Below are 20,067 nucleotides of genomic sequence, written 5' to 3'. Positions count from 1 at the left end.
TCAACTCTTAACTGGGCCAGGCTGTGTGTTTAGCTGGACGAGGAATACGTGCACATGATGGAGAGGGGCAGAAATAGGACTGTCAGATTATTAAAATGACCAGCATGGTTTAATGCTATAAGGATATTCAATTGTGGCTTTTAAAAAACCCAGGAAAAAACCCTGGTGAGACCAGCATGGTTTAATGCTATAAGGATAAAATGAACCAGCATGGTTTAATGCTATAAGGATATTCAATTGTGGCTTTTTAAAAAACCCAGGAAAAAACCCTGGTGAGACATAGAGGGGCACTGGCATAGGAGCAGCAGTGGCGTAGGCGTTTAAGAGCTCGTGTATCTAATCTGGAGGAACCGGGTTTGATTCCCTGCTCTGCCACCTGAGCTGTGGAGGCTTATCTGGGGAATTCAGATTAGCCTGTGCACTCCCACACACGCCAGCTGGGTGACCTTGGGCTAGTCACAGCTTCTCGGAGCTCTCTCAGCCCCACCTACCTCACAGAGTGTTTGTTGTGAGGGGGGGAGGGCAAGGAGATTGTAAGTCCCTTTGAGTCTCCTGCAGGAGAGAAAGGGGGGATATAAATCCAAACTCTCAAACTCTCTAGGCAGAAGAAAATGTGGAGAAACCTGCCATGAGGGAAGCCTCCTTGTGACTGCACTGTAACAGTGGAAAGAGAGAAACCACACAAGCTTGTCTCTATGAGGAAAACCCTCAGTCAAGAAAAAGAAAATCCATTGTACCTTCACTGGTTTGGGCAGAGAAGCATCAGTCTGGCTGGATGATTTAGAATCAGGACTTTGTTTGGCACCGACTGGCCTCAGGGCTTCAGTTTCTTTCTGGTAGTTTAATCCAACTATAAGGGGGGGGGGGGAAGAAAAGAGGAGACTAATTAGCTTCTCTTAAAAAACTCAACCGTCCAGTTCACATTTTGGGTCAAGAAAGGTACTGATAGCAAATGCCTCTGGAAAAAAGCAATTACATCTCCATAAGTAGACAACAAAATGAAATTGTTACAAATAAGGTGATCGCAGCTACTGTGGATATACCACATTGTTCAGAATAAACTCTGAACTCTAGATCAGTCCTAGGAACTATATGCAAGGTACCAAACACTTTCAGACAGAACAACAATAATTCAAGATCCCTACAAACTGCTAGGATGTTTTGTATCCCACCATATGAGTTCAGTACACTCAGCAGGTGATGGGGGAAAATAAGCAAAATACAAGATGGTATATCAAGAATAAGGGTGTGTTGCAAACTGCAAATTGAAAACACTACTGGAATCTGCCCTATGGAAAAAATACAACAAGCATACCATTATAAACAATATACCAATAACCAGGCCACAGAAAAATGGACAGTATAAATGTAAAAATATAACATCAAAAGTATACACAACTTAGATGGATTGCCAGTCAGCAGCCACCAATTCAAAACAAGGTGCCAATAAAAGTCACCTTCCAATGCTGTATATACTGTTCACATGCTACAGTGACTCAGCTGCTAACAATTTTTTAAAAGCCCTGGTGGGGGACAACCATTCAAGCTGTGTGGGGAAGGAAGGATGAGGCAAGGAAAGCACAAGAAAAACTTCCATGAGGACGCGGCATGATTATGCAAACGCCCCTGGATTCAGAGTGTCAATGAAAACTACACAGTGAATAAAAACCACCCTATTATACAAGTGAGACACAAACTCCAAATGGAGATTCATTCACAAGGCTAAATGTTTGCTCTGAGGCCCCTTCCACACATGCAGAATAATACACTTTCAATCCACTTTCAATGCACTCTGCAGCTTGATTTTACTGTGTGGAATAGCAAAATCCACTTGCAAACAATTGTGAAAGTGGATTGAAAGTGCATTATTCTGCATGTGCGGAAGGGGCCTCAGAGATTACAAAGTACACCATTTAAATATTTAAGAATGAAAAAGATTTTTAAAAACACAGCTCATCTTTTTAAGTTTATGCAATTAGTGTGACATGGAATATGGTTCAGTTAATTAAATTTGCATCTTTGTAGGTTAGACTGAAGCAACTTTTTGTAATAAAAATTATCTGTGTATGTGTAGAAGCATGACATGGTTCCCATTTTACAAAATGACGTGCCTGCGGAGGTCAGGAAAGTTTCCACTCTCCTGGCTTTTTGTCAAGTACGTAAAATTGAATTTCTCAAGAGGGCTTTCCTGCACACATAATAGTGTTGCGTTGTACAAAATTATTCACAACCTTACTTGGATAAATGATTATGGACTGTGGTCTATATTGCGACATACAGCTTAATGTAAGTAGAATCCTATTATGTACCTTCTGTACTGCTTAATAAATTATGTTAACACTTGTGAAAGGCTTCATTTCTTTCTGGTTGGTTCCATACTTCTGCAATCCTAATGCACTTGGTTACTGAATGTTCCATTTTGTTGATCGCACTGACTCACTAAATGTAATGCATCTTGAGTCACTGTGAGAAAGGCGGACTATAAGTTACGTAAACAAATACATATGTGCATGCAAACATCCATTGAAGAAGGGAATATTCAGAGAGATCAGAAAACTGGAATGCCATAGAAGCAAAAATACCAGTCGTGCCAGTGTCAGCCAGTACTGACTTACTATGTGTGATCCCCTTGAGTGCCTGTGAGAAAGGTAGACTATAAATAATGTAAGTAAATAAATAAAAGAAGCATTCTTCCCTAAAAAGGAGAACTGCTTCTTCTACCCTCACTTGCATTCCAGAGTTTAACAAGTACTTGTATTATAAACATATTTTTAACCTAGACAACAGCTGTCCAGTTAATAGAGATACTGTTGCCACTGACTGATCAGGTCACTAACTAATCATTGCAGTATTACACAAATTCCTATTCCAAGTCACTCTTTCACTTGGGAGTAATGTACTTCAATGGATACCCATTGAAATACCCATGAGAAAAGGTAAATTTAGTATATTTGGTTGAAGAGCACCAATAAAATGCTAAATTAACATATCATTTCATACTTTTAATCATTTCATACTTCCACCAATGTTCTACTTCTTTGTGAGGAACTTGAAGTATCAGCCACAGTACAAACTTTCCCCACACAATGCATTGTCGAAGGCTTTCATGGCCAGATTCAACTGGTTGTGGTGGGTTTTCCAGGCTGTGTGGCCATGGTCTGGTGGATCTTGTTCCTAACATTTCGCCTGCATCTGTGGTTGGTATCTTCAGAGGTGTATCACAGAGGATGAAGATGCCAGACACAGATGCAGGCAAAACGTTAGGAACAAGATCCACCAAACCATGGCCACACAGCCCGGAAAAACCACCCCAACCAGTTTTCCCCACACAGCTTGAATGATTCATACATATGTTGCAGCATTAAGGGTTTTTTTAAGGTCTAGAAAGTTCTATTTCTGACCAACTAGGAAGACCAACTCTGCTTTAAAAAAATCTACAGTTTCAAGATGAGTAACGATTGGCTTTGATCGGGTGCAAATATTTAGTGGAATATGTGCAACCATTCTGGGGAACAGGGAGGAGGAAGAGATAAGGAATAGATTAATAACTTACTGGTGCCATCTTCACAGAGGCTGGAATTCAGACCATCGCCTATGGCAACCTGTGGGTTGGGAAAAAAATCATTACACACTGTCAGCCTTTTCATCACACATGTAATCCAGTGAATTGGGCTCAGATGCTTAATTAAAAACATGCCTAAGCAGCAAAGTGGAGGGGTATTTTTTTTAAAACACATCAGACAAGGAGCAAGCGATCGTTGCACAGAGGAACAAAAGAGAGTGATAAGATGCCAACACTGCAGCAGGCTTACCAGATGCAAGTTACAGGACTACACTGCTACTTTTCAGAGATCTATCCTCAAAAACAGACAGAAATATTCTTCCATTTAAGCTCTTGTATTTACAGCATTGGAGCTCCCTTGGTTACCTGGCCTGCTTATTTTGCCATTGCCATTTTATATAAGGGTCATCATTACCGAGACAACTCAACAACTGTTCTCAATTTAGGAACAGCCTATTGTGCATCTCCCTGACACAACCCCTACTTTTCCCAACATCTCTGCAATGAAACAACTGTACACACCTGCTGTCCAGGAACATGCAAGACTTTATCTGCATTCCTTAATGTGGAATTTTAGAAAGATATGTGCTAGTCTGTCAGGGGGATGCTATTTAGTTGATTGAGAGGTATTCCCAGAACACATTGCTGCTGCTATTGAGATATATGTAAACAGACTGCTATTTGTAACCACTGCCATCGCACATTCTTCCCTTGATCTTTGCTTTATGGCTTCAAATGCTTGTAGACAACTAGAAGAAGAAGAGAAGAAGAGTTTGGATTTATACCCCACCTTTCTCTCCTATAAGGAGACTCAAGGTGGCTTACAAGCTCCTTCCCCTTCCTCTCCCCACAACAGACACCTTGTGAGGGATGTGGGGCTGAGAGAGTTCCAAAGAACTGTGACTACACCAAGATCACCCAGCAGGAATGCAGGAGTGCGGAAACACATCTGGTTCACCAGAGAAGCCTCTGCCACTCAGGTGGAGGAGTGGGAAATCAAACCCGGTTCTCCAGATTAGAATCCACCTTCTCTTAACCACTACACCACGCTGGCTCTCATGCTAGGCTTCCCTTGGCCCTCTTGTCTCATGGGAACAATGTTGCTTTCGCTATCTCATGGGGCAGGAAGCCAGGTACTTAACACTACCTGTTCTTGATTTGGGTTAGCTATTGGAAAGCTTCCTTTTAAAATGGCTGTTTGAACTCACCTCCCATTTTCCCCATGGGAAATGTCCTAGTCAAGAGGAAGTGTCAGCTACAGGGCTGTCTACAAGTCATCCCCACAGGTGTATGTGTGTAAAGTGCTGTCAAGTCGCAGCCGACTTAAGGCAACCTTGTAGAGCTTTCAAGGCAAAAGAGGTGGTTTGCCCTTGCCTTCCTCTACATAGTGACCCTGGTATTTCTTGGTGGTTTCCCATCCGGTTACTAACCAGAGCCAACCCTCCTTAGCTTCTGAGATCTGACAAGATCAGTTTAGCCTGGGCCATCCAAGTCAGGCCCATTCCCACAGATAGCAATGGCTATTCCATTGGGGGAGGCAGTGAAGAGTTATGTGAAGTCTTGAGTCTCCATGGAACATGCAGAGCCATCTTATCCTTCTAAGTCCATCAAAGTCAATGAACTTGGAAGGGCATCAAATTGCTTAGGGCTCCACTTCTAGTGATTTGCCAACAGTCTGGCAACCCTTTGTTATAGAAAGATTTTAAGTATTGGTTCACATTATGGCAAATACAAAGAAAGAGAGTCAGATCCAGAACACAGAGGGTTGTTTTCCCCCCTCTGGGATGTCAGCATTATTAAGTAAAAGAGAGCTTAAGATGGTTCATGCTAAGGAGCTAATACACCATAATAAGCTTAACAGCATCTCACTAATTCATACTAGCAACTGGAAGCCCCATTCTTATCAAGTGAACAATGTGATCCAGCAAGGAAGCACTTTAGCTAGGAAAACACACTGTGCAAATTGGCCTTGTTTTGAGAACAGATAATTGTAAGCATTTTGTAGATGCTCACGCTGACGGTGCTCATGCACCAAGCCCTTGCCATCAAGTGAAGAGTGCCAAGGAGCAGCACGCTCTGCATGCAAAACTAAGAGTGTGCAAACGAACGAGGCCTTGTTAGGGCTGTTGAGCTTCTCTGCCCATCACTCATTCAGTTAGGATAAGCTGACCAATGCATTTTTTTAACATCAGTGTCTTGACACCCAAGTGCTGACACAGTGCCCCACCATTCCAGGCTGGCTTCTCACATGTGCAGGTCCATGCACATCACACAAGCATTTAGTCACCATTGGGAAGAAAGCCACAGGAATGTCCATAAATGGAGAATTATTTTCACTCTCAAACAAAGTCAGCGGGAAGAGGATCTTTTAATCAAACTATCCATTCAGCTGCAGAAGAGGGAACAAAGAGGGAAGTCACAAGCTCACCTTGACTGAGGAAGTCATTTCCTGCAAGTTAAAAAGTTGAGGATCCACAAAAGCTGTCTGGGTGTGAAGTGCAACAGTTTGGCCAAGGAAGAATTAAGAAATTGCTGACAGCATTCCAGAATTTAGGCCAACACCTGCGCATTGCTAAAAAGTCCTGGCACTTGAAACTTGGAAACCTTTTTAAAGAGATCCCTGGTTTCAAAGATGTAGGACAACTCAGCCTTATTACTCAATTTAGACAGTGCTGATGCACTGTTTGGTTTTGCAAAGGATGCTGAAAATGGGAAGAAATGACAGGGTAGCAAAATGGGAGAGCTCAACAGAGGAAGCTCCACTGCTTTTTATAGGAAAGGAATGTAACAATTGGTAGCACAAGTTCTTTTACCACTACTGACTAAACTGAAAAGCCATGATTATTGAACCCTAAAGAAGATACCATTAAATGGGGGAGACCCCATTTTACAATCAGTATAGACAAACCAAAGATGGTAATGCTACACATAGTTAACTAGTCTAGATCCTGTTCACTTTCATGAAGTTTAAGCAGCTTATGTGAAAACTGGACTGTAGCCAAAGTGTCTGGCCTTTGAATGTTAAGTTACAGAAGGCCAGAAGAACAGGACATTACTCAGTTTTTCCAACCTTTGGTTTCTCCAAACACACACCCAAACATTCTTTGAGTCTCTTGAATTTGCACTTTTTTTCCCATCTGAAGACACTCCATGTTCAACAAAATCCAATTAAAGAAGAACCACTTAACAAAATGGGGCAAGGGTTTTAAAAAATTTAGGAAGAAGTGGTTTCAGTGACTTGCCCAAAGCTGATGGGTGGACATTGACTGCTAGAAACAACTCTTGTTCAGAACTCTTATTACAACAAGCAACAAACCAACCAAGTACAAGAAGACACACCAACTGTTTTCAGAAGGGTTTGCACAGGAAGACCTCCTAGTGCCGTCTGCATGAATCTTGGTAAGCGCCCTTTACAGAAAAACCCAAGTCTAAAATTCAGTTGTTTTCCATGAACCTTATAACCGAATCCCAGAAACAGCCTGCGACAATTTCCATCAGTAGATAGAATTTAATTTCCAGATGCTGTGGCTTTATGGCGTTCTGGGTGTGCTTCTTCAAGCAGTTCCACTTCGAATGAAGTTGTTTGATCTTCAGCCAACACAATCATTGCTTACCTTCTCCCCATCCTGCTGGGGAAAGATATCTTCAGAGCTTGGGGGCCAATTTTCTTTCAGCTCACAACTGTAACTCTTGACTTCGTTTTCACTGGTTTGAATCTCATTCTACAGAATGACAAAGTACTTGAGTGTTGTGTTTTTTAGTCCTCAGGGAAAAAATTTAGAGCAGCATGCGTATGTTACAGAACCCAAGAGAAGGAAAAAGGAGAAAGCGACACTTAAGGTGGAAAAGCGATTCGGCATTAAGAATCTCTTACAATATCTAAAACAGTAACAATGTTCTGATTTAGTGCAAAAGCTTCATTATCTGGCACTTGATTACCTAGAACAGTGGTGGCAAACCTTTGGCACTCCAGATGTTATGGACTACAATTCCCACCAGCCCCTGCCAGCATGGCCAATTGGCCATGCTGGCAGGGGCTGGTGGGAATTGTAGTCCATAACATCTGGAGTGCCAAAGGTTCAGCACCACGAACCTAGAATGTTCAGTTAACTGGCATCAATCAGAGGAGAAGCTCCTCCCCCCCAGCCACCTCACTCAGTGCTTTCAAGAATGGGTGGAGCCCACTCCCACCTCTCCAGCTGGCCTGCTTGATGCTGCCAGATATTGCCTGGATTATAACTGCTGGGATTGCCAACTGATATCAACCTTATTTGCCTCCTCCTCTTTCATCCTGCCTCAAGATGTAGGGAGTCAATCCTGTTGGAGGGCACCCAGGTACCTGCCCCACTTCTCTGCCTGCTTTCCAGGATGGCTCTTTGGCTCAGGAAGGGGTAAGCAGAAGAGCTCTGCCAGGCTTGGGAGCTGCTGCCATGGGGCTCTCAATGGGGTCTGAGGCTTGGCTGCAGGGGTTTCCTCTGCCTAGTGGACACATCAGAGCAACAAGTTTTAGAATCCAGCACCTCCGATTAAGGCGCAAACCCATTCTTAAGTGTATGGTAAAGAAACTTTTTTTAAAAAAAATGCTATGCTTTTTAGTGCTGTGCTAGCCCAGACGAGGTTCCAGGACCATTAAGCTGTACAAAAGTGAACCCAGGGAGCTTTGTCACAGAAAAAACCTGCCTGCTCTCCCTCTTTTTAAAAGGGCCATTGTGCACACTGTTGGAGCAGTGTGAAGCCACCTCATGTGTGATAAAAGCCACAAACACCTAAGTCAACTTTTATTTCAGTGACCAGGTGTTGTTTTGAAGATTGGTGGCAAGCTCTCCCACCCCTTGCTACCTCCCTGGAAGAGCTATATGCGCCCTTTGGCAATACAACAGGGAACTGCTTTGCTCTTCTGGGGAGGGACTGTGTGGCTCTTTGCATGCAGAACCTCCCAGATTCTGCCCCCAGCACCTCCAGTAAAATCAGCTAGGTAATGTGCAAAATGTATGCTTAATCCTGGGACAGGTGCTGCCAGCTCGAGTAGACGGCACCATCTTTGATGTACCAATGGTCTACTGCAGTTCAGGCATCTTCATGTGCTCAGGTAAGACATCAATAGGGCTATCAAGCCAAAAAATGTGGAAAGCGGGAGGCTGGCCCTGATCCACTCTCCTTTATGTCCCATAAAAACCCAACTGAAAAAGGCAGAAGGCATCTTTTCCTGCTCCTTAAACTTCAGAGAACGCCGAGAAGAGAGAGATGAGCTGTGTTGGGCTTTTGTAGAAGATATGGACAGCATCACCAATTCTGGAAAAGACCAGAGGGGAAAGAGAGAATGCATCCCCCACCCTTCCTCACAGTTCTCTGAATTTGATATTGAACAAAGGCAGGGCTGTGCAACCTGTGGCTCTCCAGATGTTCATGGACTACAATTCCAATTGGCCATGCTGGCAGGGGCTGATGGGAATTGTAGTCCATGAACATCTGGAGAGGCACAGGTTGCACACCCCTGAACTAAGGGAAGCTGCTGAATGCTCCAGACACTGAACTCTCCACTCACGACTGGTTTGGCCTGGCCCAAAGGTCCACTGCGTTCAAAACGCTTATTACTTATCTCTAGAATCTTTTAAAACGGCCAGACATTACTCACTAGGAATACTGCAAAAGAAATATCTACTCAACTCTGACCCAAGCCAGCTGTTGGGCTTCAGCACAAATCAGCATTAAGATTACCAAAGAAGCATGCATCCTTTCACACAGTAAAACGGCAGGAATTTTTTTTCTGCATGCCTTTTTTAAGATAATCTTCAGTCAAGTGAAGGGATTACTTAAGCAATATCATCTTGCAGATAACAGACTCGAAGTAGAAAAAAGTTTAAAGGACCGTGGCTTGTTTCATTTTACAGTCTCACTGGATTGTTTTAGTTAACTCTCCTTTGACAGGTGGGAAGGGACCACACACTGGGTGTTTTTTTAAAAAAAACCCAACCAATTGGCATTTGTCCCCAATGTAGGAGTCACCACACTGCAGCAAAATTAAACAGAAGTACGGTGGCCCTTTAACGATTAAAAAAAGATATCAATTCAGCATAAGCTTTTTGTGATTTGGGGCTCACTTTATCCAATGTATTTTATGAAGTAAGCCTTGACTTGCTAAACCTTATGACAGGTCAAAAATTATTAGTCTTTAGGTGGCCACTGGACTTTGGTTTACTGTTGCTGAAACCAGTTAACACAGCCATCTCTCCGAAATCTAATGCCCTGCAGTATCTGACAGTCACCACTGATGTTATTACAATGCCGAATGAATGTACCCATGTTCTAACACCCATTCTTAGAACAAGCATAAGAGCAAACATGCTCCTGGAACTCTGCCAAGGTAAACAGGGTGGGAGGTCAGCCACAATTAGACAAATGGTGGGCAGAAAAACCAACACTCACCATTCCTCCCCCGCCCCCAGCCATTGTATTCCAAATAGTTTAAAGCTGTTTTTCCCTTAGAAGAAGCATCCAACTAGGTTACCATATAATGTGTTCTTTTAAGTCAGGGTCCGTGAGTACTTGCCATTATTAATGCCTGGGCAATTTAAGGCCTGGAGAAAAATGTCCTGTCCATTTAATAGAGGCTTAATAGGATGTTGTTGACCAGGTGATGTTATTGACTTCAATGTCATGGAGAGCTTCAGCTTGAAGGGAGAGGACATTTTACTTCAGGCCAGTTGGCAACCGTATTAGCCGTGCTCATGGAATAAGCATCTGTCCATTGACTTATTAATTCCTTAAAAGCCAGTAAAACTGCTGACACCTGTCGTTTGAGTAGGCAAAGCTAGAAAACTGGAACACCGAACAGAAGAAAAGAAAGCTTGAAAGCAAGCCATCAGCACTTAAGCAGAATTGTTACACAAGGTACAGTTACTCGTTACATTCCTTTCAATGACTGAAATAGTGCGTAAGAACTGCAGAGGGCATGAAATGGTTCTCATGCTATACCAAAGAGTATTCCAACAACAAGGTGCAGAAAACTTCATTCATAACAGATCTGAGGCCTAAGAATTTTCAGAAATTATTTTCTATACGTAAGGGCAGAAATTAAGACCAGCTTCTAGATTTATTGCGTAACACACTAGTATTGTGTCAGCTTGGCTACACAATTGACGTGCACTACTGGGTTGCACAAGTAGTCACTATCAGAGGGGTTCACCTACTGCATCTCTGCATTATTTACGGTTCTGCCCTCACCGCTTTCAATGCTCTTCTGTCGAAGGTGAGTATTGCTGTCCTATTCTACAGCAAAGGCAACTGAGTTACCTAGTCATCTGATGCAGAGATACAGCACAATTACTCTACATGAGGTTTGTGTTTGTCTCCTTGCAGAAAGCACAATGGCTCTTATTCTTAGGTACTCTACTGTTAAACAGCCCTTGACATTTTAAACCCAGGATAAAAAAAATGCCTTCATTATCAGAGGATTATGGAAACACTGGGCTAGGGAGAACTCAACACATAGTGGACATAACCCTCTAGTATTGGATCGAAGCACATCATTCCCAAGCTGAAGTGAAGCAGCTAGATTTTTTTCTTCCAGAATCTGGTCTAGATTTACCACTTTTATGACTCCAATTCAAAGACATATCTAGCAAGTAAAGATAAGGAACAACGGAACAGCATTAGCAGGTCCAAGTAGCGTGGATAGACAGAAGGGGAAAGAGACAGTTAAATCACATTCCAGTAACCCAGAAAGGTGGAGGGGGAAAGAGAAAGGGAGGATGGTTGTGCAAGTCACATCACCTTTTGGGCAAGTCACACCACCTTTCAGCCCCAGTTTCCCTTAGCTCCCAGCACAATATGCAGAGACCCTCAGAGGCAGGGTGCGGCATGCATGCAAATAAAGACAGCATTCCAGAAGCAAAAGGAAGAGTTCATTCAGTAGTTTTAGAATGCAGAATACTCATCTTCTCCAAAGATGATCAGGTGACCTTCTCCTTATCACAAAGATGATCAGGTGACCACCCTTATCACATGCACAAAAAGAACACCTCTGGTTTCCTCCAATCCACAACCAAGCTTTTAACAAGCCAGTTTTCATTAGAAAGGTCTCCTAGGCAGAGTGCTCCAGCAAAGCAACAGCTGGAGATTTGGAAGGGAAAAAAGGAGGAACCTATGAACTGACTGCTGGAGCTGACCTGCTTGGACACTGCTGCCTGGTACTTGGCAAGTCGATCCTTGATTGATGTTTCCGACAAACGGGGTATCTCCTGGTTTTTCCTGCTCTCTGGGCCAGATGTTGGAGAGCCGCACAGTGGATGACCTAGAGCAAGGCAGATAGTGGCATTGGCCTTCATGAAAGACTGAATCAAACATTTGGGAAGGACTGTTTATTTAAACAAAAGAGGCAGCAGAAGGGCACCAAGGGGTTAAAATCCCTCCTCCTAGACAAGATAGGATTATTACACCTAAAGGGATTAGAGGGGATCAGTTTTCAAGGTTCTACAGCCTCCTTTGCTAACCAAGGATCACAGCTGATGTGATAGCAGCAGACTCCTTTGCCAGGATTGGGATGCTGCCTAATCCCTTCTAAGCAAATTGCATAGCAAAGTAAAGGGTGGGGACGGGGGGAATGAACCCTTCTGTTACCCGAGCTTCTGCCTCTAAAACCACTTGGTAGTTCTTTCTCCCGTTTGGCAGTCCAACTGGCAGGAGACAACTTGTAAAATACCCATTAGGAAAGGATGAAGAGGCACAGGAAGCGGCTTAATTTAGCTCCTCTTCATGCCCCTTCCTCACCCATGCTGTCCAGATGGAGCAGACCCATGGCGACCCCAGCACCATTGGATTTTGAAAGCAAAATATGATTTTGAGAGCAAAATATGGTTTGTCACTGGTTTCCTCCACTTATCAACCCCAGCCTTCCTTGGGGCCCCCCATCCAAGTACTAACCAGGGCTGACCCTATTTAGCTTTGAAGCTCTTACTAGCTCAGGCTTTCAATCTTCCCAGCTCCATTCAATAGGAGTCATTTGTAACTCAGGTTGTGTCATGCCACAGTCACATTTGGTCAAGCCTTTATTTTGTGTTGTTATTTTCTTTTCAGAATATAATCTCATGTCCACCCTTAAAATGTTGTCTCCTCCCCCTCCCTCCCCGCTTCTTTTTGCTTGCACCCGTTCATTTTGAATAGTGGTGCTGTTGGCAACACAATGTCGGCAACAAGCGGCAAGTAAACAAACCGTGTTTGAGGCTTATGTTACTCCGAAGTTTGGGAGCAAACAGAGCCAAGTAACACCTGGTGAGTTTCAGAATTCTTGTTTTTACCAACCAACACGAAGAACAGTCAGACATTTTAACATGACAGACAGATTTCCCTCAACAAGGTTCCATACATAATTTGCTTCTTCTCATATGAATGTGTGTACATAATACCCCCACTCAATATTTAACATGGTATAGCAACAACACAAGACTGTGAATGGGGTGTACTCATAGCACTCTATATAATGTGAAAGAGTCATACTGATCTTTTTAATCTTGTTTGTACATTCTGTAAGTATCTCAAAATTCAGGGCCTTTGGGAGCTTCACCACAGAAGAAGAAGAAGAGTTTGGATTTATATCCCCCCTTTCTCTCCTGTAGGAGACTCAAAGGGGCTTACAATCTCCTTGCCCTTCCCCCCTCACAACAAACACCCTGTGAGGTGGGTGGGGCTGAGAGAGCCCAGAAGAACTGTGACTAGCCCAAGGTCACCCAGCTGGCGTGTACGGGAATGCACAGGCTAATCTGAATTCCCCAGATAAGCCTCCACAGCTCAGGCGGCAGAGCAGGGAATCAAACCCGGTTCCTCCAGATTAGAATGCACCTGCTCTTAACCATTACGCCACTGCTGCACAGAGCACCCCTCCCCCCAAAAGATAATATATACATTACTTGTATGCAGCAGTGAAGACCACAGGTACTGAGTACATCAGCATCTACTTGCTAAATTTGTTCTATCTGAGGTATGAGCGGCAAGGCAAATTTATAATCCTTCAGCATCACACATTTGAGTCTGCATACATGGAGGCAAGAGGTGACCCACTCATAGTTGGTCTAAAAGGATGAACAGATTCTGCATCTGGAACGGCCCACAGAACATTCCAACTTAAAAAGTATTGAGTATTGCCTACCTGAGGCATTATGGTTTCTTTCTCCAGGACTGAAGTCAAGGTCCTCTGATGAAAAGCTGTTCTCTGAGATCCTCCCAACACCAGCAGCCCTGCCCTGGTCACGAAGCACCTGTTTTAAAAAGACAAAACCCTCTCTTTACCACTTGGACCCAAAGACAATGGGGGCAGTTTTTTTCCCTCGCCCCAAAAGCGGTAACTTTTGAGCACACAAAATGGCATGTTGAGTTAAAGGAGAGAAACTTCTAAAAATTAGATGCCACACACATTACAAAGCAGCCCTGGCTGTCTCCTGACTCAACTATTGCAACCTGCTTCTTAGGGCTTGCCGAACTTCAGCCATTCTGCCTCCACCCAGACCTCTGCTGAAGCTCCTTTGCTGCTCTTGAGATCTTGAGACTCCATTTCTCAAACCTCTACTGGCTTTTCCACCCTCTCTCACATCTAGAGTGACCTTTACTTTCCAAGCTGTCTCTAAAGCAATTGGGTTTTTTACCTTTCTTTTCTGTTCTCATTGGCAAATCACGACCGGGGGAGCTTACCTGCTCTCTACCCTGGCACAGCATGTGCCTGAAGTGCTCTTGCTTTCCACGGGGAAAGTCAAGAACAAGAGCAGCCGGCACACGGCAACTTCTTTGTACTTTGGTGCACTAACTATCTTTCGCTCTTTCCTGTCTATAGCCCAGCTCTTCCACCACCACTAAGTTGGTCAGTGTCTGGAACTCTCTCAGTAAACAGCTATGGAGGACCTCCTCTCAATGTTTCCTTCATACCCACGCTCTACCCCAAGGTCTTCTATCAATTCTTTTGGATAGACTCTAAGCATTTACCTCAACTGGAATAAATATACACGCCAACTGAATTGTGTACGTATGCATGCAAACACACATGCAAAATCCACTGACCTTTTCTCCCCTCCCTTTGTTAAGTTTACAATCTAAAGTATATCTTACTCTAGAAGTGTCACGTATATTATGGTAATTGATGCTCTAGCACAGGGGTCTGCAACCTGCGGCTCTCCAGATGTTCATGGACTGCAACTCCCATCAGCCCCTGCCAGCATGGCCAATCGGCTATGCTGGCAGGGGCTGATGGGATTTGTAGTCCACGAACATCTGGAGAGCCGCAGGTTGCAGACCCCTGCTCTAGCACTAGTAAAATCTTGCCAATTTTATTGATGTTCTAGCACTATTACAATCCTGCAAAGTTTAAGCCACCAATTAAGCTTAATCTGAAAAGATGACTTAACAGGATACCAGCTTGCCCTCACCAAATTAGTGACACAAACACTTTTCATTTATTTAAGTATTTATAACCCGCTTTTCTCCCCAAAGGGAACTGTGGTTCAAGAGTTTCAAAAAATTCAGTATAATTAAAGCCATGTAATCAGAGATGGATTATTTAAATTTGGGAAACTATGCAACAAAGAAACTATACAACAGCCCTCCAATATTTCCACTAATATCACCTATAAAAGATTATTATGCTAAGAATGTGATGAAAAATACTGATTTTATAACAAATGGAGATATGATAGATGTTCAGGGAGAACATGTGGCAAAAAAGACAATAGCTTTTCTATTTTCAGCCAGTTTCAAAACTAATAAAGGAAATTAAGAGGTGTAAACAAAATTTGACAGGTGGTTACAAAGCAAAAAGAACATTTATTACGATGAATTTATAAACTATTACTTCAATCTGATACAGAAACAGAACAATTAAAAACATGCATGATTAGATGGATGCAAAACTTGGAAGAAGAAATGCCTTTCAACAGTGAGAAGCTTTATGAACAAAAGGTATAAAATTTACAGCCAATCAAATATTAAGAGAAAATTGGTACAAGATGCTTTATCAGTGTTCTATCACTCCAAAAGATATTGAGAAGGTGGATAAGAATGTTAGAACTGCTAAAAAGTAGATGGTTCATTTTGCCGCATGTGATGGGTGTGTAAAAAAGTTTTTTTTTAAAAAAAATGGGAAAAAAACATGCAAAAATCCAGAAAATTTAAAAAATTAAATTTGTAAAGGATGCCAAGACTATGCTACCAGGCTTAATGCAAAAAATATTCCAACAATCTTAGAAGTGTTTTGTTATTTGATAACAGTGGCCAGATTATAACTTGCAACAAAGTGGAAAGCAGAAGCATATCTAAGTTGAGAAATCTGGGAAAAGGAAGTAGCGTAAAATGCAAGAACGGCAACATTGAAAAACTTTGTGAATTACTGGCCAAAGAATTTCAAGATGAATGAAAAGCGCACTTCTTATATTATTCCAAAAAGGAGAAATGTGAAGGATATTGCAAAAATGATGTATATAAATTATCAATAACCTTTGTGATATTATGTATCCAAAACCAGTCCAAGGTCAAACACTCAGAGGTGCCACTCAACACTGGTTGAGCAGCCTCCGTGGCTGTCAACTCTAATCCTGTGGTGACTCAAGCTCACAAGCAGAGATTGACTAGTGTTGGGCTGCCAACTGTGCACTACAGCAGCGCTCCTGCGCCTCCCTCCAAGCCCACATTCTCCAGTGTTCCAAAGGCATTAGCAACCCTGGAAGTGAGGCTGGTGGCCAAGGTGTTTCTACGTCAGCCTCAGAACCCAGGCTGTGATATCGAGGGCATCAAACTACTTGAGCCAGTGCTGACTTAAGTCTGGCTTAAAGTCCCCTTCTGTACCAAACAGACTCTACACCTTGTCTGGTGGATCTTCTTGTGACATCCAGGGGCTGCAGCCAGCTTCCTCCATGTCTTTCTCATCTGAGGAAGTGCTGGCAGGCAGACTCTGAATGCCTCAGCTGTCTTGAAAGAGTTGTACTGGCTAAGCCAGTGGTGGCAAACCTATGGCCCTCCAGATGTTCATGAACTACAATTTCCATCAACCCCAATTGGCCATGCTGGCAGGGGCTGATGGGAATTGTAGTCCATGAACATCTGGAGTGCCATAGGTTCGCCACCACGGGGCTAAGCTTTGTCTATCACAAAGTTTTGCATCTGTTGCAGTATCCATTTGCGTTGTCTGCACGCTTCTGCTACACAGACATTTAGCTTCTGCTGAGAGAACAGATACAGTTACTTGTCTCCTGCTGCTCCAGCAGCTGACTGCTCTGCTGCCATAGAAGAATATGTGTCCAGTGGTTAATTTTCTGTCTAGTATCTTCTACCCAATCTGAATCCATGTTTTCCACTAGTCTGGAATTGTCATTTGTTAACCTTAGTTTCAGATGCAGGTACTTTGCAAGTCTTTTGACTGCATTCCAGTCCTTTTTGCTTGGGAATTCCATCTTTCTGTATAACACGCACACAGATATTGGAATGTCAGGGTGTGCCACTGTGCTTATTTACAGCAGTTTCCAACTGCTTCTACTTGCTTGCTGGTTCAAGTAGTTTGTTTCCATAGGAGTGGTTGCTGCTTTAGCTCCATTTATTTTCATGTAGTTCAGAAATTCTAGGATTTTGTGCTTCTGATTGAGAAGATAGCTTGCATCTTCCTCCTGTTCAAAGTAGTATTCCCATTTTCCTATGTTAAGGGTTTGGGAAAATCCTTGCCTACTGAATTCCTGATGTTTCCCTAACTGTTTCACCTTTACTTCTTGATTCAGAATCATTACAGTCCTCCTTTTCTTCATAGAATAAAATCAGTTAATCCACATAAGCCAGAAAATAAGTCCATTTGTTAAGAACATAAGAACATAAGAACAAGCCAGCTGGATCAGACCAGAGTCCATCTAGTCCAGCTCTCTGCTACTCGCAGTGGCCCACCAGGTGCCTTTGGGAGTTCACATGTAGGATGTGAAAGCAATGGCCTTCTGTGGCTGTTGCCCCCGGAAAGCACCTGGACTGTTAAGCAGGCATTTGCAATCTCAGATCAAGAGGATCAAGATTGGTAGCCATAAATCGACTTCTCCTCCATAAATCTGTCCAAGCCCCTTTTAAAGCTATCCAGGTTAGTGGCCATCACCACCTCCTGTGGCAGCATATTCCAAACACCAATCACACGCTATGAAGAAGTGTTTCCTTATTAGTTCTAATTCTTCCCCAGCATTTTCAATGAATGCCCCTGGTTCTAGTGACAGGAGAAAGAGAGAAAATTCTCTGTCAACATTTTCTACCCCATGCATAATTTTATAGACTTCAATCATATCCCCTCAGACGCCTCTCCAAACTAAAGAGTCCCAAACGCTGCAGCCTTTTCCTCATAAGGAAGGTGCTGCAGTCCCTCAATCATCCCTTGCCGCCTCTTCTCTGCACTTTTTTCTATCTCTTCAATATCCTTTTTGAGATGTGGCTTACCAGAACTGAACACAGCATCTCCAAGCGGTCGCACTAATAGCTTTATATAAGGGCATGACAATCTTTGCAGTTTTATTCTCAATTCCTTTCCTAATTATCCCCAGCATAGAGTTTGCCTTTTCACAGCTGCCATACATTGAGTTGACATTCCCATGGAACTATCAACTAAGACGTACCAAATCCCTTTCCTGGTCTGTGACTGATAGCACTGACCCCTGTAGCGCAGTATGTGAAGTTTGGATTTTTTTGGGTTCCCCTATGTGCATCACTTTGCATTTTGCTACATTGAACTGCATTTGCCATTTCTTAGCCCACTCACCTAATTTATCAAGGTCCGCTTGAGCTCCTCAATCCTTTTGTGGTTCTCACCGCCTCACATAATTTGGTATCATCTGCAAACTTGGCCACCACGCTACCCACCCCTACTTCCAGGTCATTTATGAATAGGTTAAAGAGCACTGGTCCCAATACGGATCCTTGGGGGACACCACTCCCTACATCTCTCCATTGTGAGAATTTCCCATTTACACCTACTCTTTGCTTCCTGTTTCTCAACCAGTTTTAATCCATAGGAGGACTTCCCTCTTATTCCTTCCATTGCTGAGTTTTCTCAATAGTCTCTGGTGAGGAACTTTGTCAAAAGCCTTTGGAAATCTAAGTAGACACGTCCACTGGTTCCCCTATCCACATGCCTGTTTACATCCTCAAAGAACTCTAGTAAGTTTGTAAGACAGGATTTACTCTCTGTAAAGCCATGCTGACTCTTTCTCAGCAGGTCTTGCTTTTCTACATGTTTTATAATTTTATCTTTAATGACAGATTCTACTAATTTACCAGGAACAGATGTCAAACTGACTGGCCTTGTAATTTCCTCGGGTCCCCCCCCTAGATCCTTTCTTAAAGATTGGTGTGACATTGGCCATCTTCCAGTCTTCAGGGATGGAGCCTGATTTCAAGGGTAAGTTGCATATTAAAGTGAGAAGATCAGCACCTCTCATGCTTGAAAGCTCTTAAGAACTCTTTGGGTGAATGCAATCTGGGCCAGGGATTTGGTAACATTTAGTTTATCAATGGCTGCCAGAACTTCTTGTCTACCACTATCTTTGTTAGTTCCCTGGATTCGGGCCTCCTAAGAAGCTTTGGTTCAGGTGCAGGAATTTTCCTCACACCTCCTCTTGGTGAAGACAGATGCAAAGAATTCATTCAGCTTTTCTGCACTTCCTGTCATCTTTTAGCACACCCTTTGTTCCTTTGTCATCTAACGGGCCTACCGCCTCTTTGCTGGCTTCCTGCGTTTAATGTTCTTGAAGAACTGTTTGATGCTGGTTTTGATGTTCACTAGCCATGTGTTCCCTTATAACTTTTTGCCTCCCTTACAGCTAACTTGCTTCTCTTTGCCACCATTTGTGTTCTCTCTGGTATTCTTTTATCAGTTAAGTTGGACTTCCATTTTCTAAAAGACATCTTTTTTTTTCCTAATAATTTCAACGCCCCTTGTTAACCATGGTGGCTTTCTTTGACTGGCTGCCTTTCCTAACCTCAGGAACACATTCCAGCTGAGCTTTTGTGACTGTGTTTTTAAATAACCTCCAAGCATCTTTGGACATTTTGACTCTCTTGATTTTCTCCCTTTCAGCTTCCCAAGCACTATCCCTCCTCATCTTTGAGAAATTTCCCTTTCTGAAGGCAAATGTAACTACATTAGTAGTTGTCACTTGTTCGCATGCAGAGATACGGAATCTGACAGCATTGTGGTCGCTGTTCCCTAGCGGCTCAACAACACTAACTTCCGCACTAGGTCCTGTGTCCCACATAGAATTAGATCTAGGATCACATCTCCTGGTTGGTTCTACAACCATCTGCTCTTAAGCCACAGTCATTTAGCATATCCAGGAATGTTCTCTCCTTACTATGACCTGAACATGCATTTTTCCAGTTTATATGGGGATAGTTAAAATCGCCCATTACCAATGCATATTATTTTGCTTTTGTTGGCCTCTAATTTCTTTTTTCCATCTCAGAATCCTCTTTGTGCCATGGGTCAGGGGACGAGCAATATATTCCTAATG

At 43.0% G+C, this 20,067-nt stretch overlaps 1 protein-coding gene across 9 annotated transcripts in view; it reads right to left on the bottom strand.

Moving 5' to 3' along the window:
* LIMA1 (LIM domain and actin binding 1) overlaps window positions 1-20,067 on the bottom strand; it is a 73,605-nt gene that overhangs the window by 9,701 nt on the left and 43,837 nt on the right. For 8 of the 9 annotated variants that reach the window (XM_048490620.1, XM_048490623.1, XM_048490622.1 and 5 more), the window contains 5 exons: window positions 13,707-13,815; window positions 11,731-11,855; window positions 7,177-7,284; window positions 3,554-3,602; window positions 738-850 (listed from right to left, as the gene is read on the bottom strand). In XM_048490620.1, coding sequence (XP_048346577.1) covers window positions 738-850; window positions 3,554-3,602; window positions 7,177-7,284; window positions 11,731-11,855; window positions 13,707-13,815 — 504 coding nt within the window. The remainder of the gene's footprint in view (window positions 1-737; window positions 851-3,553; window positions 3,603-7,176; window positions 7,285-11,730; window positions 11,856-13,706; window positions 13,816-20,067) is intronic. The other variant, XM_048490625.1, reaches the window with a different exon arrangement.

Source organism: Sphaerodactylus townsendi, linkage group LG03 (assembly GCF_021028975.2).
Source record: "Sphaerodactylus townsendi isolate TG3544 linkage group LG03, MPM_Stown_v2.3, whole genome shotgun sequence".
Classification (NCBI taxonomy): domain Eukaryota; kingdom Metazoa; phylum Chordata; class Lepidosauria; order Squamata; family Sphaerodactylidae; genus Sphaerodactylus; species Sphaerodactylus townsendi.
The sequence above is the reverse complement of the archived record's forward strand: the minus strand, read 5'-3'. Positions and strand labels throughout refer to the sequence as shown.